We start from the raw sequence: 23,071 nt of genomic DNA on the forward strand, positions 1-23,071 counted from the left end.
AGCAATTCTATATTCATGAAATCATTCAAAGCGGTTTCCCTTTCAATACGATTTATCTTATTTTGATACTATGCATAATGTACAGGCTCCTATATAAATTCCGCCCATTAATATTTATGCGAGCGTACAAAGGTGAAACTTTATTCCGCAGATAAAGCGGTGGGAAGGCAGGGTTTGGTATTTCCTGCACTATGGTCGCAGTCCCGTGTGAGGGCGGGCTACTGTTATGAAATGTTATTATCTGTTGAGGCACTGTGCCTTATTACAAGTGGTATTCCATTTCTGGGCTTTAACAGACAGCAACCTTGAATCCATCATTTCCCAAACAGTTTGGTAATTTAGAGATCGAGATTTAGGAAGTATAACCTTATAGGGAAATTAAAAATAAAAATAAAAAAAAAGGGGGGGGGGGGCGGTTAAGGTACTGAGCGGGCCTGTTGCCGGATTGATTAATTATTTTGTAATTCATTAATCACTTTCAAAGGGCAAAAGGGCAACATCCTGCTTCAGCAAATTGACTCCAGTCACCCCCCCTCCCTTCCCCCTCCACCACCACCAGCACCACCTTCAACCGACCACACACACCCCCCGCGCACGCGCGCGCGCACGCACACCCATACAAGGACAAGTTCACACATAAAGTTTGGGAAGTTAAAAAAAGAAACCATGAAAAACTGGTGTTTTCAAATTCATAAATTATAATTTAATACCAAGAACAAATTTACAGCAGAATGCTTGTTTACAATAAGCTAACACAAACAAACAAGAATTGTGTTCAACTATAAACTTTCACACACACTCACATATATCACTTGCAATTAATAATAATAATAATAATAATAATGATAAAAAAAGTATCTATACGTTATCAATACCCTGCAGTCATATATTTTTATATATTTATATAAAAACGTGGGTCAGTTTAAACTGTTCATAATTACAATCATGTATCATTCTCTGGTCCATATGTGGCTCCGAACAGCCAAAGATCAGTGTTCAATCAGTGATCCCTTTTAATTCAACCACAACATGGTGTTTTTTTGTGTTTTTTTTTGTATGTGTGTGTTGAAGAAAAGCCTCAAAACAAGGACAAAATTGCTAGCTTCCAAACGCACACACGCGCGCACGCACGCACACACACGTTCTCGCACACGCGCATGCACACCACGGCACCTGTCAGAGACCAAAAGGAGCCATAACACTAAAGTTAAAATATCAGCTCCTTTTTTTTTTTTTTTTAGGTTTTTTCTAAATTTTTTTGTCCCCAAACCTGCTCACCCTGTTTAAGTCTGTAGCCTAATAATGAACGTCGTTTCTTTTCTTTTTCTTTTTCTGTTGCTTTAAATACAAGGGCTAGTGTACTGAATGCACAGATTATATCTATACAGTCCAAAAAAAGAGTGAAAGAAAGAGAGAAAAAACATTTACATTTATATATCAAAGGTAAAATAGGTTAGCGACCTGTGGCCATGCATTCACAGTCTAAATATACATGAAAAAGAAAACATTTGTAGTAATATGTATATACATTAAAAACATAACCTTCAGTGCTACTAGCTAAGTCTGCCACTCAATTTTGAAGACGTTGTATTACCGAGAAGGAAAAAAAATGGCAACCACAGATTTTTCTTAATCACATATACTTTGTATGAAGGAAAAAACTTGTTGAAATGAATTGACCTATATTTACAAGAATACTGCCTCTAATCAGTTTTTTCAAGTGAAATACATGACTGGAGTTTCATATCTAATTGTCCCCCCCCCCCCAAAAAAAAAATAAAAATAAAAAATAAAAAATGTTGTAGGCCTACTTTAACAACGTTTTGATAAGAAATCACACCATGTTTGTCAGGCACTTAATGCTTGAAGTGAATAAAGGGTGACATTTCAGGGACGCTGTAATAATACTGCTATTAAACACTACTCTGGCTAGGCTTCAAACTTTTATGACCCTTGACCTCTCCAACTTTTTTTTTCTTCAAGCAAGCCAACTATGCTTTCAGTACAGTTTTCAGCTTCTGCAAAAGCTCTTAAATGCGCATGTACTGCATTTAGAGCAACCTATTTTACATACCTTTTATAACAGCAGGTCTAGGCAACTTCTAAAAATTTCCTTTTTAAGAAAAAATATTATTATTATTGTATCCAATTGGGGAACTGAAGCCAAATATTCAGAGCTGGATGAAACTGGGAAGATTATTCGCCAAATAATTAAAATCGTGTAAAGCCCTCATGTCTGTCAGCGTCAAACTAATTAATTTAAAAATTTAAGAGAGCTTATGCAGCTTTAGTTAAAAGCAGGAGTGGAAAACAAAAGTGGATCCTGTAACTTCATAGTAATAAAGAGCGAAGTGTTTCCGCTGGGTCATAAAGTTTAACATGAACTCCAAAAAAGAAAAAGAAGAAGAAAAAAACTCCCTTTTGTCCAGATTGGTCATCCTAACAACATAAGTGCGTTTGCAGCATTAAGCCTAGATCATAAGCCTATTCTCCTATTGCTGTGGTTTTAATTCTTTTTAGAACTTTTTTTTCTTTTTTTTTCATTATTTCACCTTTTTCAAAATAAACCATTGTCTTAGAAAATAACACCACCTGTACTACAGAAATCACATAGGCCGGTTTGGAACCAGAAAGGAGGAACAAAGAAAGTACAAAACACAGCTATACATGGACACAGGACAAGTCATCTGAGAAAAGAAAATTCACGTTTCGTATTTTCCCTTTCTCCAGTTTCTCTTTTAACCCAAATTTTCATTTTTAAATGCACTTAATACTTAAAATTTCCTCACACGGATCAACAGAATCCCCTTTCCCTTTTTTTCCTCATTTTCTTCTTTCATTAAAAAAAAGGATCGAAGCAGGTTGTTCTGCATGAACACTGGGAGCATGTATCTGCCATTTTGAAAGTTCAATGGATGTCTCAATTTTTTTTTATTTTTTTTTGAGTAGGGGGGGAATTCACAGTCATTTACGTCAATGTCTTTCTTCATGAAAGCCAGCCCCGTGTAACAGCCGGGTTTTTTTTATTCCTTCCACAAAAGCAGCTATAATCATTGTAGTCTCGCAGCCCCCCAACCCTACCTTTTGTTTGTTCGTCGCCTTCTTGGTTTACTGAATTGGCATGTAAGGCCAGTTAAAACTGCTCCCCGAAAGCAACATATCCCTGATGAGAGTTTCAATGGGGGTTTTACCTACCAATCGGACGAAAAATAATTGTTCTATGACCGAGGAAGAGACTGTGCGGAGGGAAGGCAAGCGGAGTAACAACTTCCCAAACCGTGTTGGCTGGTTGGGATACTGGCTCCGGACATATTCCTCCAGGGCGCACTGGGACTTCTCCTGCAAACTTTCCACATGGGCCACATCTGAGAGGCCACAAGCATCTGAGAGGGGGAAAAACAAATAAACATTAATAAAGTGTAACCTAAAGTGTTTCTCTCACTAGGAGCTTTTTCCCACTGTGGTGATACACTACAGAGAAAATTGATAGCCTGTCACATAAAAAAAAAAAAAAATCAATTATTTGCAGAATAAAAATCTCAACATTACATGTAAAAGTGTAGCTGAATGGTCTCAAGGCTTGATTTAATAAATATCGATTTAAAAAAATAATAACAAATTATTATATGACAATAATACAATAACCATAGCATTACGCTAAACAAATAATGTAAGGCACCATTAATCAAAATACGCTTCCACATGCATGCCAGTTTATTTTGTTTAAACTATTTACTTTGATTTTTATTTTCTTATCTGCGTGTGTGTTTAATTTATGAAAAGGGGGGTGGGGGGGGGTGGGACTTGCCATCTTACAGGGGGCAGATAAAAATGAGAGCCTTGCTTCCCTCGTCATATTAATTCTGTCTTTCTCCTTTCGTCGCTATTATTATCTGTATTTTCCCCGATAAAGACATTTAAAAGTGAACTAAATAATTAAGCATATTCATAGTTAAAGACTGTGTTTCAGATGGGCCTGTGTCTTTCACAGTCAGAGGCAGTGCGAGGTAGAGAGGGGTGGGGGTGAGGGAGGAGAGAGGGAAAGACAGGGAGACCTACTGACCTTTAGTGAGCAGAGATTTAGCTCGAGAGAAAAAAAAAGGGCCCATAGCCTACGGAGCTGCCGTCATACTATACCATCGGAGACGCAGAATCACTATCTATGCTGCTGCATGTGGGCGGCAGCTGATAATGTGCCAAAAACGCTTGTACGCACATTGGGTAAGTTTGTAAAGTTGATGCATGACAACAACCAAACCGCCAAAGTAGCAAAGGCGTGTCACTCAGGCTACAACACACAGCTCACGTTCAAGCCTCCGGGACTCAGGTATGGAGGAGACAAATTAAGCCATCGTGGACGTATAAAGCCTTGACAGTAAAATTCAATGACATGAACTGTGATTTTATTTCAGAAAGGGCTAACTAACCAGCCACCATGAGCTCACTTGAAGATTGCCACAGCTAAATGAAATAAAAAGACTGATGGCTTGCAGGTATGGTATCATTTCAAAGACATGCATTCAGTCGTCGGTGAAACCTTGTAAATCTCTACCCTACATGTTTGGTTTTTTTTTTTTAATTTTTTCTTCTTCTCCTTTAACGGTGTAGCTAATGTAACAAAATAGCCGGGAAGTTTGGGTTATGTTTAGGTCATGACCCAGTTCTCGAGCGAGTCCAGAGACGCCCTGAATCTTAGGCGGAGAGAATATTTCTGCAAATAAAAATTAAAGCCGCCCCTCTTGTCACTGCGCAATATCACACAATGCTGTTAGACTCTCTCATTTTTGCAAATATAGGGGTGTCCATGTTTTTTATGTATTTATTTATTTATGTATTTTTTTATGGTAGCACATGTATGCCACCTAAATGACAAGGAAGCGTTGAAACCTGGGCAGTGCTTTTACTGTGTGCAAATGGGACATTAGGCTTGTCTTTTTTTTCTATTCCCATCCCCCTCGTAGCCTGACATCATTTATATCTGTCATTTCCTACAAACAAGACGTGGGGTATACACACAATGATAAATGGCCGAAAAGCCCAAGTGTAGAAATTCATCTGCAGGCTATTTGAGTCTCCAAAAGAGTTCTAATATCTCGATTTTATGATGCCTGAAGCAATTATTGCGGAGTTATCAGTTTTATTTAACTCGAGCTTAATTTGCGGTGGGTTTTGTGTGTGTGTATATGTGTGTCTGGGCATACTTTGCTCTGCTTTGTTGTTCGTTTAAACCAAGATAGATCTGGTGTGGTCATTCCACCGTTTTCATTTTATCCTTGCGCATGTGACTGATAAATCAGTTGATCAATCGAGTGATTTTATAATTGAGTAGCCTAGGGTCTGTCTGAAAGCCCTTGGCCATGAAGGCAGCATAGGTGAACGTTTAAGTACAGCGTTCATCTAATACAAGCAACAGCCTCTGGCCAGTGCTGATATATTTAGGTCAGCGTTGATTTAGCTGATGTCAGTGTGCAGGTTAGTGACATTCACACACACTGAACTTGAGTGAGCAGTCTATTGTCTTACCTGTGGTGAAGAGCACAATTGCCTTTAAGCAGCTATATTCAGCAGAGTCAACGTGCAAAGCTTTGAGCTTTTCCACTTGTTCTTGGAAGATCCTAATGTGGTCCATAAAGGCCACCACTCTGTCCGCAGACATGGGGGAGGCGTGAAGGCCAGCCGCCGCTAGGAGAGGAGCCACATGCAGGGGCATGGAGCACTGCGCGGCGTTGAGCACAAATAACTCACTCCACGTCAACCTCAGCAGAGCCACCTGGTCTGTGATCTGAAGGTCTGGAAAGAAGGGAATATTCCTGGCCCACTCCACGGCACTGAAGAGCATCCTGGCTGCTAGTTCACAAATGTTCTCGATACCCATTATGTTGTTGGGTTGCATGCACTGACTGCCATACCGGGACGTCGGGTAGGGCTCCGCTCTCAACAGAAGAGAGATATATCCGGATAAGTAGGAATGGCAGTGGAGTGGGTCTCCATTTGTCAAGGCGAACTGACCGTGGTGTGGCTGTGTGGGTGGCACCCGTCCCCTTTGCACGGCTGCAGTAAAAAGAGAAACTACAGATATTGAAGCCTGAATTCTACAAATGATCACAGACATTCTGAGCATTAAGGGTGGCTGTTAAACAGTACAGTATTTTAAAGTGCAGAAAACTGAAATCTGAACGCCAAGCTGTAAATGTTTACTAGCCTGTGCAGGATCAAAACACACGCACGCACGCACACACACACACACACACACACACACACACACACACACACACACACACACACACACACTTGCCCGAGTTTAAAAAGAGAAAATACACAGTGCCTTGATAATAAAGAGGCTGTAGTGTGAGAAACCGTACACTGAATATACATATATATAAATTTAAAAAACAAACAAACAGGGATGCGCTTTAAACACAATTAAGACAAGCCTCGCACATGTCTAGCTTTAAATTGTTGTTATTCAGCAACAGCAACATGAGCTGGCTGTGAAGGAACACAAAGAGGGCAAGGGAGACCTTGCATGTTTAACCCTTAACCTACTTAGCAATTCATCTCGTTTTACCCCATACACGAAGGCCTATTTTAGACTAAAATTCAGATAATTTCTCCGGGTTAGACGGAGCACGATCGTTCTTTTTTTAAACGCACAGTGTCACGCTAATGTCCAGCTTAAGACACAGAGAACAAGGCAAGCGGCAAGATGTGGAGATGTAGCCAGAACACGCTATCTCTTAATTCGCCACTCGCCATAATAGCGCAGAGGGCTATTGTATCATAAATTCAACACAGATGTATCTCTACGGCAGTCACGGTATCACATTATATTCGGCAGCTTCATTTTGGCCACGGGTGGGCTCGTATTTGTCAAATGCAGAGCTATAACGCACTGGCGCTAGACAGTGTAATGCATGGCTAAAAGGAACATCCGGAGAGCCCCGTCTCGACCACAGGCGGAGAGCGGCTCCATTGCGTGCCCCAGCCGCACAGCCTTGGAGGGAATAGTCGGGAAAGGAAACATGCTGTGGGGGCGACATGATATGGTTCGATGTCTAAAACCTACAAACGCACAAACACACACATGGATAAGAGAACAAAAAATCCCAATACCTTCCCGTCTCATGCCGACTTTAAGGCATTTTTTGAGGCGGCAGTACTGACACTGATTGCGGTGGTGTTGGTCGATTGGACAATTCCTGTTGGCACGGCATGTGTAAGTGAGGTTCCGTCGTACGCTCCGTTTGAAGAAGCTCTTGCACCCCTCGCAAGTAAACTGGCCATAGTGTTTGCCACTAGATTTATCCCCACAGACCACGCATTCAATGTGCTGTGGCTGTTTCTCCGACTGCTGCGACGTCTGGTTCGTCGGCGTGGACTGTGTGTTGTTCGGGGGTCCTTGGACCGGAGTCTGAGGGGTCGGAGGGGCGACCTGAGAGGCTGTCAAATTCAACTGGCCTGCTTGAGGTGTGGGAAGAGATAGTCCTCCTTGGGTTTGCGAGGAAAGGGTGCCTTGGGTGTCAGCCACATCGTCCTGGGAGCCTCTCCACACTACCATTGCCATATCTATCAGTCAACGTAAAGAAACTTTTTGTCTGCCGTTTTGGTGTCGCGGTGAATAATGTCTCAAGGAAACGCGGTAAACTGTGATTAACAGTCGGACACACAAAATGCCAGATCTAGCCTACGCTGAATCCAGTCTGAATCTCCGGAAAACTGTCGATTTATTGCTGTTGGAGACGTTGCCGAAGCACGTTTTCAAAACTGATGCGATGGCGAGCTGAGTCGCTGCCTTGCGCTTAAAGGCCAAGTCCAGGGGCGCTTACAGTCAGCCATCCAGTACACCCATCAATGGGAAAAGGTGGGTTAAATATTCAAAAATAAGCAACCGAGGTAGCATGGGCTAGTCAGTGGATGATGGAGCAGGTTGATAAGACCGTGCTCGCAGCAGCATAAAACAATTAGTGAGCACACTGTAGCAGCTACTATCAAGTTCCAGCACAAGTCTTGGAGAAAATCACCAACTGGGTAAAAAAACAGAAAAGAAAAAAACTGCGTCTTCTTCCTTTTCTCCTTGTGAGGTAGCGCCAGCAAGCGCGCAGCTGAAGCCAATGTTTTGAGAGCTTGGAATATGAAGACAACTCTTCCCCAAAAAAGCGAAAGCACTAAAACAAAAAACATAAAAAAACAAGGATCACAACCTACAAACCTCCTCCGTGCACTGAAAAATAATAGGAAAAAGGAGAAGAGAATCAAAGTGATCAAATATGTTAAAAAGGCGGAGGTTAGGAAGTGATTTGCGATTGGTAGGAGCCGGGCTGGCAGAATGCTTTCTCTCTGATCAGCTCACTGAGCTCTCTATATAGTGAACTTTGACACGACTGCTGCAACTTAGCACACGTTACCATGGAGATCTGCTGCCATATAAGGAAGGAGAGTGTGTTTGACTGGTCAGAGCTCAGGGACCTCCCCCTGAACCCCATTGGCTAGTCGGCACTTGTGCTACTTGGTACCTTGCCAGAGCCAGCATGGAGGTCGAGAGGGCCGCTTGGTCCTAAAAAGAGACGCTTTTCGGAGAGAGTATTCACTGATAGTCACTCAAATCACCCAGACTATAAGGTATACTCACATGCAGCCTGGTAAAGCTTTAGCAATTTCAAGTGGGGAAAAAAGGAAAATATCAATAATTCAATGCAGTGCATCATGTCGCGCTACAGTATATCCGGTAACCCTATAACAAGCTGAAATATAAAAGAAGATAGGATTTTTTTTCTCTTTTCTTTTTTTTTCTTATCCCTGAGACACAGATGCACCTTCTTGGCATGACCTGTGTTCATTACAGTCTTGATCCTTTAGGTATGTGGATATAAAGACAGACTCCACTGCTGAATGAATGAAAAAACAACACACAAAAGAAACAAAAAAAAAAAAAGGCTGTGTGATGGGCTACGTTAATTTAAGACAGGTGATGCTGTTACCTAGACCAAATAACATGTTTATTATTCTTGATAATAAATGCATATAAAAAAATCAAAACAAGTGTAGGCTTCGATTTGTCTTTCCATGCACACTGTAAAACCAGACACTGAATAAGGTCGCTCCCCATTTAAAGAAGAAGAGAAGAAAACGCCACCTGGATTTCTTTATTTCTCATTTTAAACAAACCTCTATATTTCTACGAGGCTAATAGTACATATTAGTGCTTTCCAATCGTACCAGGTGCTACACATCACAATCCACATGTCTCGTGAAATCGTCGCTATCGCCTGGTGAAATCATCCCACAGCTCGCCGTTGCCTAACAAAAAAATCCCGCAAGCCACAAATATTAATCATCTGCATGGTCAGGAGGTCCAAAAGCATGATTTCTCCAAAGACAGTTTTGTCTGTATATGTGGTCAGAGCTTGAGACGACTACAGCTTTAAATGCGGAGCACAATTAAAATGTCACTCGAGGTCAAAGGCCATGCCCTTCACTTTAAGGCTAGGGTGAAAGCAGAGTCCCCGTATTGACACACCACACAAAAACGATACCTTAATACTTGTCGGATTTTTGCTCACTAAAATAAATAAAATAAAAACATCTTATTTTAATGACGATAAGAAACAAAGTAAACGATGCTGTGTTTGTAACAAGGGGGAGAATGGCTGTGCCCACATGGTTAATAATAATAATAATAATAATAATAATAATAATATATTATATTGATATTTGTGTGTATTTGAACGGGGTTGATTTACTTTCACCGTGGCCTGAGGCTATCAAACTTGAACTGCAGGTAAAACTTTACAGAGCCCTCCAGATGAACCTACAGCCCGGTCACTGTGTTAGCCTGTAGAGAGAGCAGCAGCAGCAGCATGCATGCATTGTCCCAGGATCTATTACAGTATATGGGTGCCCCCTAGCGTATGAATTCTTTTTGCTTCAAATAAGATTCAATTTAGAGGAGCCGTCGGACACGGAAACCGATTCAGTCTGCTCTCTCGCATCGACCAAACTAACGAGCACCATTTTAAACTGATGACTGTTTGTTTAAATTCTGTTTTACATGACTTGGACGGCAAACCTTTGAGAGTTGCCAAAGTTGGATTTACTTTTTGCCACTTCAGGCAGTCCCAGCGGTGGTATATAGACCAATTGTGTCTTTATTCTAGAACAAATTAGCCGATTATATTTTGTCTGCATTACTATTTTGTCGGTTTTGTTTACAGATCCCGTGAACATGGAAAGTCTGTAAATAAAATACCCCGCAAGGTACTGGCTTATCGAGGACCCAGTTTTGCTTCAAATGGTAAGTATGCGATTTGTATGCTTTATTATGATAAATCAGCAATGTTGCAATGCTTTATCCTTCTGCTCACAATTAAATCTCATATTAAATAGGCTCATCTCTTGAAATAAAAGACGTGTGCTGCAGACGGAGCATAACGTAGACTACATATATACGATGCTTCTACAATGCGCACTGACTACGGACGACTCCGTCAGTCATCTCTGCCTATTATCGCAGCGTTAATTTATATGACGAATCGCATCAAGCCCAACTAGTTTGCAAACACCCATTCATAAAGTTACCCGATAGTGATAGTGAGGCAGGAGGCTGTATTCTTATAGTAACAAACCTACCAAATGCATATGTTGCTGATTCGTCCGTAGCGGGATGCATCTTCTCTCTTATTCAGAATATATTTAGTCTTCTCTTTTTCGACACAGTGCTCAGACTGAAGCTGGCAAAGCTTCCTCTCCAACAGACGGGATCAGACACAAAAAGCACGCTGTTTATTGGAAAATTGCAATGTCTGATCATGCAAAAACTTTGGAGAGCCAAAACAAACAACTGATTCACGTCATGTGTTGTTAGGCGAGAGACTGGAAATATAAGTTGACGTGTCGTCCGAGCAGAATATCATTTGATTGCCTCTGGAAATGATAAGTAAGCTTTACAGCAGGCAGAGAGAGAGAGAGAGAGAGATCCTGTGCGCCTTTTTCTCTCCTACAGTAATATGGCCAAAACGCGCTCGTACGCGGCTGCTTTGTGTGGGCTATTGAGGCGAGAGGGAGGGGGTGAAGTCAGAACAGACACCTGTCTTTAAGTATGGCGAGCAATCTTTATGAGATTTTGCATATTAGGAAATATATGGAGAAAGCAAGCCAAGACGCAATATCAGCCAAGCTATTATTAAACACGTAAAAATTAATTTAGCATAAATAATTTAATAAATGCTCTAACTTTATCCTACAAAATGCTAATACATGAGTTATTATTATTATTATTATTATTATTATTATTATTATTATTATTATTATTATTATTATTATTGTTGTTATTATTATTATTATTAAGAAATATCAGTAATGACATAAGAGGGTAATTAACCTTTTAGCAGATACTCCTTTAGCATGTATGCATCAGGCAGATAGTAGGAAAGCCTATATATAAATTATGACTGCCCAATGAACCACGCGTAAATATGCACAGAAATTTGCGCACTATTTTCTTAACGCATAAACGTTCCCACAGCAGCACAACTGCTTAACTATTAGACCCCCCACTTCAAAACTCTTGTCCTGCAGTTTTTCTTAATTCGCGGATTTAAAAGTTTCCTGTGTGATTTGTACTGGTTCTCCTTTTCAAGCAGAGGATAAAAGCAGTATATGCTCAGCAAGCCTGCATGCACATAACAATTGCGCTGCCCAACGGGATCAGTATCGATTAAAGAGGAGACAGAGGATGTCGCCTGCACTAAATATTTACTGATCACAGACAAATAGCTAGATCTTTAACGATTTCCCATGCTCTGACAGGGAGAAAGGACTAAATCACTTTATTATTGTTAGTAAAACAAAGCACAGTCTCTGGAACACGGGACTGGAGATGTGCTGATTGGAATGATTGCAGTTAAATTAATCGATAGCGAGATAGACAATTCTTGAGATTTACAGGCGTGCGAAGGAAAAGCTTTCCCTCCAATATCAGGTTAAACTGGGAAGTGCGCTCCGACGTGATTATATTCTGCAAAACGTTATAGACATATACTAAAAACCGAATGTAGTTAAAAAAAAAAAATAAAATTCCTACAAATATGCTTTTAAAACGCACCAACATCTAAAAAAAGAAAATTGAACTGCTGACGGCCAAAGAGCTCTCTCACACTTGTGCTAAATGTCAAAAATGAAAAAAAAAAAAAAAAGAAGAAGTTGACTTTAATCTTCCTCCACCAAGTCCTTCATGCAGATAGAGGGATACTGACCCGGAGGTCTCCAAGTTCCCGGCCTGATTAACCCTTCCAGACCCAAGCAGGAGCAAAGGTTAACCAGTCTAATCAACTTCAAGAGTCTGATTGAATTAGATGACAGTGTGGAATCAAGACAGAAACTAAACTGTGCCACTTAAAAAACACCCCGAAGAGAGATATTGGTCATATTTTTGCCCACTGACGCAATCTAAATCAAAATATCGTAAATGAAGAAAGAATTTCAGATAACTTATAAGCTGATTATTTTCTAGTTAAAAAGGCAGCACGTCAAAAAAAAAAGATTACAAGCATAACACACACATTAGTATAAAAACAAAACAAAGAGCCAAAAAAACTTAACACCTCCAAATTGTTTCTCCTTCATTTGATTATGGTGGATGTGTCCCATATTTCATGGGACTTTCATCTGTTGCATTGAATATCAATCAGTACCTTTTACCTCCGGTAAAGGTTGACTCTTTGGAATGGTAGGTCTTTGTGATATTATGGGTAGGGAAAAAAGAAACAAACCAAATATTCAAATTTTTTTATTTTTTTACCAACATTATTACAGGACCAAAGAACAAAAAGGCAGCATAAGAAAAGTAGCATGATGTAGGGATATTTTAAAGTTTACATTTTTATGATAAATAAACAAACTTAACTTAATTACATCATTAATATAGAATTTGTTCTATTTTATTTTATTTTTTGGCTTTTATCCTGACCAGACGTACACTGTAGTTTATTTTGATATGAATATTTTAATGGTTATATTGCTCTAAACAGGGATTTTGTAAGGTTTAAAGACTACTGTGCTTGTTTTTCTGATGTAAATGTAATTTTAATTTGGTCACAAAAAACAGCATTCCACTACCTCCAGTAACAGCGTTTTATTATAAATGTGGTATGTGTGCAAGCAAGTTGACGGCATACGCGTGCAGGCAGTATAAAAGCATTTAGCTATGTGGAGTGTGAGGAAAAAAGGTGTGTTTTAAAGTGTGTTCGTATAAGCAGCCATGCATGTTTCAATTGAAAACCTTACATAGAGTTCATTCAGCGGCGTGGATCACTTTCTCTCTGTCTGCTTGCCCCAAGGGCCACTATCTAAAAAGGCAATAGATCCCAGATAGCTCACTGTGTTCAATTTGCCAATGACAGATTATAGTGCCAGTTTAAACAGATAGGGATCAATTTGTCTCAATGAATTCTTTAGGCTGACTGCCAGCATGCTCTTAATGTATTTGTAAATGCTTTTGGTTTGAATCATTGCTGTTAGGTTTAAAGTGATCAAAACTGTAGAGAGAGAAAGATGAGTGTTGTAAGCGATGTGTTGTTTTGGCTGCTAAAGACTGCATAGATGGAGCATGCATGATGATTACTTCAGGCAGCAGCATTGCAGCAGCAATGACCAGAGGGTCAATGGTATAACTCCAAGGACTCGCTGGGAAAGTCTGGGTAAGGGAATTGTGTGATAAGTGCTCTCTAACCCCCAGAAACTGCTGCTGAAGTGCCCATCGGCCAAGCAGATTAAATCCCATCTGTCCCAGTGGAGCTGTACGGTGACCATCAGTACAACAGTGCAGTTGTACCAGGCACTTGTGATATGTGTCTCTTTGAGCCCCTCACTTTTCCTTTTGAAAGAGAAGAGTGGGCAGTCCGCTTGCTTCACACTTTTTTTTTCATGCACTCAGAGAGAAAAAGTTTGGGAGAAGAAAGAAGAGAGAAAGCCGTAGCAGCATTCAGTCTCGAGCCAGACGTGGCTCACATGTGGCCCCAAAGGCAGCAGACAGTGTATTGAATTACTGTAACTCAAGGTGTAATGTGGTAGCAGTGGGGGATATGTAAAAACTACACAAACGGATGTAGTGGAGGCTTACTTCAGCTTCAGCTTACCGTTACAGCTATTCAGTGTTAAAGTGTGTTGTTTCTGTTCTTGAAGGTCATTTACAGTCATTTATAGCTATAACAGCAGCTTACGTTCTCAAGTGATAATCAGCCAGTATTTGATTAACCAATTATTTCAAACTGTTTCTGTTTTAAAAGCCTTGTATCTCCAGTTTAGTGATTTTCGTATATGTTCCTTCCTTCCTGAATAACTTTACTGTTTGTAGCATGAGGTCTCGCATTTGTGAGATCTCGGAAATACACAGTTTTTATGTGATGGTCTACCGCGTAAAGTTATGAGATAACATATAAACATTAATGTTTTATATGTTAGTCAAGAAGTTAATTAAATATTATTGTGTATAATATCAATTTGCAACATTTACCACTAATAAAGTTTTAAGATATGAGCTGTGTTTTGACTGCTTTTCTCTTTATAGCACCTACTGTATCATACATGTTAAGAATGAGGTTTTCCAGTTTTACTGTGATTATTTGCCTTAAATGTATAAGCTATCAGTGTCTTGCTCTAGTAATTTTGCAGGATGCTTGGTTTGTTGGTGCTTTTAAGGTGCTAACGATGCTCACTGAAATTAAGATAATAAAGTCCTATTCATTTTATATTTGAATGATATTCCTGTGGCATTAATGTAAAAAACAATTACAATATCCTATACGCATCTCTGGTAATTTAATGATTAGGAGTAAGGTACAAATTAAGGAACGTTTTGATTATCCAACTACAGCTTCTGCAGTTTTACCCTAAGTTTCAAAACTGAGAAGCATTTGTCAGTTTTGAGATTTATGTGACTTACAGGGTTTCAACACAGTCGCACATAAGCTGTAGCTGTGCAATATAACTTGGACCACTTTTGAACCCAAGAAATGCAGACTGAGAAATCAATCCAGAGTAAATGTTCTGTCATCAAAATGCACGTCATTGTAAAAGCACTGCAGTCACTGATACTGTAACTATGACCAAAACCAGCAGTCCATGAATATCGACAATTTTAACCACATCTCCACAGACACTCATTCAGCATTTGTTACCAAAACATGTTCTATAATAGCAAATATTGCAATGCAATTTTTTTAAAGTCACATTTAATCCACATTTGTTCAGTGGTCTATAAGGGAGGGAATAAACGCAAGATGGAACGTGAGTGGGATCTGGAAAGACCTCCACATCTGTAATGACTCGACATAAGAAGAAGAAAATTTCATGACTTTGAGAGTGAAAGCCATTTGAAACCAAAAATCACGCATTGTTTGTCTCAGTTACTTTATCTTCACACGAGGACATACAGGAGTTACTTGTAGCTTTATTTTAGAACTTGAGCCGCAACACTTACTGAGTTGAATATTAGAGTTGTTTTTCTCACAATAAATTGAGAGGGGAGTTGTAAAAATGTTGTGATAATGTGCAGAGGTTGAAAAAAATAATGTCTTATTGTGATCTGAAATATATGTCGAACAGTGTGTATTTGATATACAAAGTTTTTAGATCAGTGTGTAGCAACTACATTTCGCTACCACACTTCTTATTCGCTAATGTATGAGGTTTGGGATTAGCATTTTGTTATTAATGCAAACTCTTGAACATACTACTAGAAGTCACAAAACACAAAATGAATTCAGTATGTAGTACTTCAAGCTGTGCAGTAGCGGGATGATTGCCCAAAGGTAAAAGTGCATCTTCTAAATGTGAACTGTGAAAATAAACGAGCAAACAACTGTAATGTTAAACAAACTGACTGAAAATAACTATAGAAATAAAAAACTCTAAATGCCTGAAGACATCACAAATTCTATTCATGTGTTTTTGTTTTGTTTGTAATTGTCATGAGTAATCTGTCCTTTTGTATGTAAAAGTATAAGAACACGCAGAGGAGGTGTAACTATTGTTGCTTTCTGGCATGTTTTAGTGTGACAAAATTAAACACCTGATGCTGACAGCATTGTCTTTGACATCCCTCAGTTATATATTTTTTAAACAAGTAAGATAATTTAATTCATTGTATTTTTTTTAATACCAAGATGGCTTTTGGTTATATCATGGTAACTAGGCTACCCTAATTATCAGACCCTCAAATTAAGCGGCACCACAGACAATGGCGTTGCTTCAGCAACATCCCCCCTAAATTATAATGATTTATGAGAGAATCATTTAGATAACTGCCACTGTGAAACCTTGATTATTTTGTATCCTTAGGCTAAGACAGTCCTGTGTTTCATTATTTTGATTGCATTCAAACAGCATAAGTGCATTTTTATACTTTATATATCCACAGATAGCTTATTTAACAATTTTACATTTTGTAATTTGACAAATTATAATCCCGAAAAACAACAACTAACCACTACAGATTCATAGTATTAAGACTTTGGTGCATTTTACAGTCTGAAATGTGACTTTAATTCAGCAATATTCAACAGGTACAGGAAATAATTATAGAAATAAAACACAGCTCTGAAACCAAGATGCTGGTGAACCAACACAAAACACTTGTGACTTAATCAGCTTTGGTGAATCACAGTCAGAGATGCATCTGTTTGCGGATCAATCGACAGGCGTAACAGAGCTGTAAACAACAATGGTGGCTGCAGAGCGAGTCTGTGCAGCCATAACGTCTGGCACACAGGAACTGGAAAGCAAGAAAGCAAACAGAACAGAGAACAAAAATGAACTTATTAGCTAAGTGTAAATACCAAAAAGACGAGAGCTATTGCGTGATCACCACTGTCTTTATACCAAAAACAAATGTTATAAACTGGTGTAATTTCCATGACAACAGCTGGCACAGGAGTGTGTGTCCTCAGGCAAAACAGTAGAAAAAAAAAAAAAACGAAAAGCGGTGGCCACACATGTCTTGTCGTGTATGTGTGGGGAAGCCTCATCTGGCTTGCAAAGGAGAAGTATCAGCAGGAAAAAAACAACAACACAAATATGTCTTGAAGCCAACAACAAAAACCTTCAGCTGGTGCCCATTAAATTACTAATTGAGTAAAGAAAGGCTCAGGGCAGTCCTGTACTGGTACTGAGGTGGTAACTTAAGTTCATAGTTAGCAGTAGGAAATCATCACAATATTGAGTCGAACCCTTCTTTCTTTTGAATTTACAATTCTGTCATCTCACAGCTTTAAAAATTCATCTCTGAATCCTACGCATTTCTCATGTCACTACAATATTCTAGCTTCTGTGATTTCAAGAGGAATTTCCAAATTTTACTTGGCTTTACCTCATTAGTAAAGCAGATGAAAAGGCCAGGCAACCAAATATAGTTTACCCATATTGTGTAGTTAATGGCAGTCAGCTTGGTACTGTACAGAGGTGCTTTAGCACTGTGCCTAGCAGCAACAATCCTCCTGGCTGTTTGGCCTTGGATAATATAACAACTTACTTTTGAAATAGATTCTTCAATTGAACAAGCTTTTAGTAGCTTTCAATTAACACAATAACTTCTATTCATTCACTTTTTTTGAACAGGTGTGCACTATGAACTATGCTTTTGTATGCTTATTTTTTAAATTCACTGTTTAAAAGATAAAGCCCTAACAAACAGCGGTACATCTCATAGCTACGTGCTCTTTGGCACACACCGCCTCACATATTTACTTGTTTAGTCTCTACAATACAATCAGGTATATTCTGATGCTTCAGTAATTTCCCGTCTCCCATTCACTCTTTTTTTAGCCATAGTGCCATTAACTATAATGGTGTTGGTAATAATCTTTTACACAGAGGATTTTTAGCTTCTCAGACAGACTGCTCTACAGTGTTAACTAATACTAACTCTTGGCTCCGTTTTTGATCCAGATTTCCCCGCATGAATGAAACAGTAGTAAAGCTTAGCTTGTTAAAAAGAGTGTGACTGATCTCTTCCAGGAAACATACAGTAGGGGGACAAATCTGTACAGTCAGGTTGAATAACTGGCATGGCAATGAGCCCACAATGCAAGGATTAGATCCTTTAAAACGAAAACTCTGAAGCAAAATGACATCATTGTGTATATTGGCTGGAATTTGTTTCTCATATGAGAGAAAGCTACTTTTGGGGGGTTTGAATAGAAACAACTATAGGCAATTTACACATCAGTAAATTTTGCTTTTCTATTTAAAAAAAACTATTTGGGGAAAAATAAATATGCATTTTCACTGTACATACTGTAAGTCTTTTTCTATATATCCCTCATATGTTATTTACACTCTCTGTGCAGATTCTCAGCCAGGATTAAAACTATGGTGTGATATTTGTCACCTTTATCACATGATACACACAATATAAACACCTCGCCTTACTTCTGAACTTGCTCTGCCCGTATTAAACTGCAGTGATAAAACAGTGGTCTACAAGAAAAATGCCAGTTTATTTAAATACCATATTGTTTGCAGCGCAAGGTGAAAATAATACCATAAACTATAAGGCTGCCCATAATAATATGGGTTCACACAGCCAGGCTGCGAGGGGGGGAAAAAAGGGGAAAAAAAAGTAAGGCTTGTTTCATCAAGCTAATTGCCTGTTTGTGAGCAAGAGCAAACTTTTCTACCACCACTCTATTATGGAAGCTCTTTCTTAATCATAAATAGAGCCCTTGTATCCCAGAGGGACTTGCTATTCTAATTTACAATTGAACTAAAGACCAAAGCTATCAATCTTTCACAGACACTTTATTTCTGCCCCCCTTTCTCTCTTGTAATTGTGGTGACATAACCATAAACAACAGAGAAAATGCTGCTGTGACTGATCTGTGGAAACGACAGCATTAACACACGAGTTGCACATAAGCACAGCCACTCACCACATGCATGGTTTTGAGCGCACACACCAAGGTGCAGTCAGCAGTTAGTGCATGCAGTGGATAGCGATGCACACTTTCAGAACCTCCCACTGGCTCGTGGAGATCAAACTGGCCTGGAATGGGGAAATTTGGATATGTTAAACAAAGTCTTGATACCACTTTATAACAAGGAAATCTTGATACATTTTTTATTGTAATTAAAGAAATTATTTAATTTGCAACTGCTTATAAAGTTATATTATTGGTAATTTATCATTGCGAGGCTGTGAAAAATCATGCTTTCCAGTATTTACACAATTTATAAAACAATACTATTATTGGTGAGGTCCCTGAGAAGCTATAAAAGTCTAAAGATGCTAATTATACTATATCATTATAGCCACATTCTTACATTTCTTACAACTGTTAAAGCTGTTTATAAACTCACTGTGTCCAGCAAACATTCTTTTCCCCAGCCTGACAACCCAAACACTGCTCTCATTGTCTTACAGCAGACATTATTAAATGAATTATTAAACAACATTGAGAAAACAATTAGCCACAATTTCTAAACATGTTATATAAGGTTCCTTATCAGAAAGGGACGCCGAGGTGTAACATATCATGTTAAATACATGATTTAAATGTAGTGTGGGCAAGTGTGGGCTGTGGTGAAGGCAACAAAGGAAACTCGATATTATAGCTTTACATCTACAACAAAAGCACAAGAAGTTCTCATGCTGTCATCGTGCTAGTGTAGCGTCTCGGACACATTCCTGCTGACAGTGGCAATGCAGTGTCACCACCGCCGCACCGTGTCCCGTGATGCCTTTAATGATGAGTCTTTTCATTAATGAGTTAATACAAAAACTCTCAATGTCATCAGTAAAGATAAGAGGGAAGAAAGCGCTGCATTGTACACATAATGACAGGCTCCCTGCCTGCCCCTGAGATGTCACGGGTCAGCCATGTTAAGAATGTGTGTGCCCAATCATCCACTGATCTTTATCTGGTGGGCCTGCAGCTAACCATGACATGGGCCCAATCAGGGGTGCTGATGAATGGACAAAGAGACCCTTGAATTGTTGAAGCTGCCACATGACTGCTTCTCTACTAAATCACGATGACATTAGCAATCAATATAGCAATTACTGAACAAGATATTAAACATGTTCTTTAAAGCAATGATCTATACAAACTATACTGTACACTTTAAGAAGTTTTAAAGTTTTGTGTAAATTACAACATTTTTGGCATATGCTTTGGTAATCTGCAAGTTCATATACTGGCACCCGGGTTCAAAATGACAGATTTAAAGGCAGAAAAAAAGCAAAACACCACAAATAACTGATCCAACTTTGGGATTACACCGTTCCGCTTAACACAATTCTCGGCTAACGACATACAAATTGACAAATTAGTACCTTAGATGGCTTTGGATGTCATAATGAGGTGGAATATAAAAGGCTGAAGAGATAAATTCCAGACATCACTGACATCATAAAACCTGACAAATTGTAATAACAGACTGTGTAATCCACACCACTGCCATTCTCATCTCTTCAAGCTCTCCCTGACACCGTCATAGTCTCAGATTCAAGTCTGCAGCCAGGTTTAGACAAAAAACCTATCCGGTCCAGTGACATTTGTCTCGTACTACATTATCTGAAATCAAACGCTCTATTCCACTCCCACCGTTCCATATAGAACAATCAGTCCGGCCCTAATGTGGGAATGTCTGTAATCCTCACAAAAGGACGCTGACATTTATACCCAGCAGAAATGAATTAGACAGGGCCTGGATTCCTCCAGTGGCTTTGTGCATGCTACACTAGACTGGGTGGATAGATAATGACACTTTATTACAGGGTCATTATGGCAGGTAGCTCTCATTGATGAAAAGGCAGATCTAGTCAACACAGGCAGCTGTGAGACAGGTGACCCGGCATGTTAACAAATATGGCAAATGGGCATTATAGGAATAATGAATTCAAAAGAAGCTCTGGGGACAGATAAACATAATAGCAGGAGTCATCTAAGGATTGCCAGGAAAGATACACATCTTATGACTGGTTTAAAGAAGTATTCTTAACTATTATGGCCTTGCTTTCCCACAGGTTTGGAAGGTGAGAAGGGGATCAACGAACCTTCATAACTCAAGTTTAGGGAAATTATTTACATATATGCGCTGTTTACTACTAGTAAATCCAATACTCTGAGTTCTGAGGAAATCTGTCAAATTCACTGCAAGTCCAGATTAGATTTTTGCAATTTATTAAAACAGTAAAGTGAAGCAGACAAATTACTATTTTAGACCCCTTATAATTGTCAGCAGAAAAAAAATAACTCAACTTCAGTTCAGTGTCAGTGCACCTATTTCACTGTGTGATAAGAAAATCACTGATCGCAGTGCAGTCACGACCATCACTCCAGCCCTTGTTGAGTAATTGTCAAAAAATCATTAAAGGTTGTTACTTCACAGAAAGTTATTGTTACAGTTACTGTCATTAGAGATAGTGTAAGAAATAAAATAATAAAAATGCATATTTCCTTATTTTATTGGAAGAAAGACTGGCTGCTCTGCCCCATTTCCAGTCGTTTAACAAAACGAGATTCATTACTTTCTAGTTTTAGATCCATAATTATTGCATAGACATGAGCGTGATGTTAATCTCCTTGTTTAACTTGCAGAAATGGATGTAAGAAGTGTTTTCTTGATCTATTAAATGTCTTGTTAAAAAATAATAAAGTGCTAGATTTGACTTTGGTTCTAGATACTTAATGCTATTTAGATACACTCCATTAAGAGCTCTGTTTTTATTAAGCGAGAATAGGGTGTTATTGCTTTCTTTTTGCTTTTTTGTTTGGTTTGGTTTTAGTTAATACCAATACTGAATATTTTCCTCTTCAATTGCTTTTCCTGAGTTTTCTCCTGTTTTTTTTCTTCATCTGAATCAAGGGTTTTAGGGCAGAGGGTGTCTTAGCTAACTTGAAAGCACTTTTTTCACTACATAAACAGAACTGACTTGACTGAACTTGATTTTAGTGCACATATTAATCCTGTGCACTAAATCAACAAAACCCCATAGCAGCCTTTAAACCGAATTTATTGATCATGGTCACTGCTGAAAATGACATCAGGCCAAGAAAGAAGTCATCAATATGAACTCGAGTAATGATAACACCATGCCAAACTCGAGTCTAGTGCTGCTCTGAAGGGTTTGGGATCACTTCATCTTTCAGTCTGTACAATCCATCTAACTCCTGATAATTTATGAGGCGGGTGTCTGGACCAAATTGGCAGTTATACTCCGATAAGACTGTTTCCCACTGCAAATAGTTGGCTTTTGAAATTTATGTTTAAACACTGGATAACAGTGGAGGAGGTTTTCACATTTTTATCAAAAATATGAAATTGGTCACAACAGGCATGCTGCAAAGCTTAAGAAAACAAACAAACCAATAAAAAAACTTGTGTCAAAGTAGTTTTTTCACAGTTCAAACTCCAGCCTGAAGTGAAAAGTAAAGCTGGCCACATCTGCATTGGCTCTACTCTTGCCAGTCACGGGGTCGGGTTGCTGCTGGTTTATGGATTCTGCTTACTGAACTTGGATGTTCATCCTGTTCTTTTGTCACTGTGCCAAACGTTTACCCAATGAGATCAGTCTAGGTGGCTGCAAATCCTATAACATGAGATTAGCTCTTTTGACTCCACAGACAAGATAATGGCATTAGCTAATGTATGAACAATAGAATACCACTGTGTGCATTCTGGTATCTCCCAGAGACACACACAAGCACTTTTGTTCTGGATTCAACCATTTGCTTTGAAATCTTTGTCCCCACCTGATCAAGTAAAAGCACCCACGAGCTTTCCATCGACACAACCTTTTTTTTTCAACAAAATAAAAAAACAAATAATCTCCGACTGATCGTCTTCTGCGCCGTGTCCATGGCTGAGGAACCTACGCTCTAGTGTGAATCTCTTAAATGTGCTCATCATCACATCAAGTGATTCTCATCACGTACAGCATGTGCTATTACTAAGTCATAGTTGATGCGCAAGTGTTTTAGCACTGTAACCTGTAACTAAAGGTCAACCTGACAATGGCAAGCCTATTCAAATGCTGGAAGCTGTTTCACCAAGTAAAACTCAATGTTTTCTCTCA

The 23,071-nt window shown here is 39.1% G+C and overlaps 1 protein-coding gene and 1 long non-coding RNA gene across 4 annotated transcripts; one reads left to right on the plus strand and one right to left on the minus strand.

Moving 5' to 3' along the window:
* Positions 1–680: 680 nt before the first annotated feature.
* nr2f2 (nuclear receptor subfamily 2, group F, member 2) lies at positions 681–11,180 on the minus strand. 3 transcript variants are annotated; one of them, XM_005933039.3, is made up of 3 exons: positions 10,627–11,180; positions 5,524–6,051; positions 681–3,383 (listed from the first exon to the last, which is right to left on the minus strand). In XM_005933039.3, exons 1-3 carry the CDS (start codon positions 10,664–10,666, stop codon positions 3,109–3,111), a joined length of 843 nt encoding a protein of 280 aa, XP_005933101.1. In that variant the 5' UTR covers positions 10,667–11,180; the 3' UTR covers positions 681–3,108. The 3 variants fall into 3 exon arrangements, with proteins under 3 accessions (XP_005933101.1, XP_005933099.1, XP_005933100.1); XM_005933037.2 differs by lacking the exon at positions 10,627–11,180 and adding an exon at positions 7,114–8,407 and having other exon boundaries at positions 5,524–6,069; XM_005933038.2 differs by lacking the exon at positions 10,627–11,180 and adding an exon at positions 7,114–8,403.
* LOC121815243 lies at positions 9,846–13,957 on the plus strand. Its single transcript, XR_006054931.1, has 2 exons — positions 9,846–10,124; positions 10,212–13,957. It is a non-coding gene; the product is annotated as an uncharacterized LOC121815243 (long non-coding RNA).
* Positions 13,958–23,071: the final 9,114 nt, after the last annotated feature.

Source organism: Haplochromis burtoni, unplaced genomic scaffold, assembly GCF_018398535.1.
Source record: "Haplochromis burtoni strain Fernald_Lab_line unplaced genomic scaffold, NCSU_Asbu1 Contig_164, whole genome shotgun sequence".
NCBI lineage: Eukaryota > Metazoa > Chordata > Actinopteri > Cichliformes > Cichlidae > Haplochromis > Haplochromis burtoni.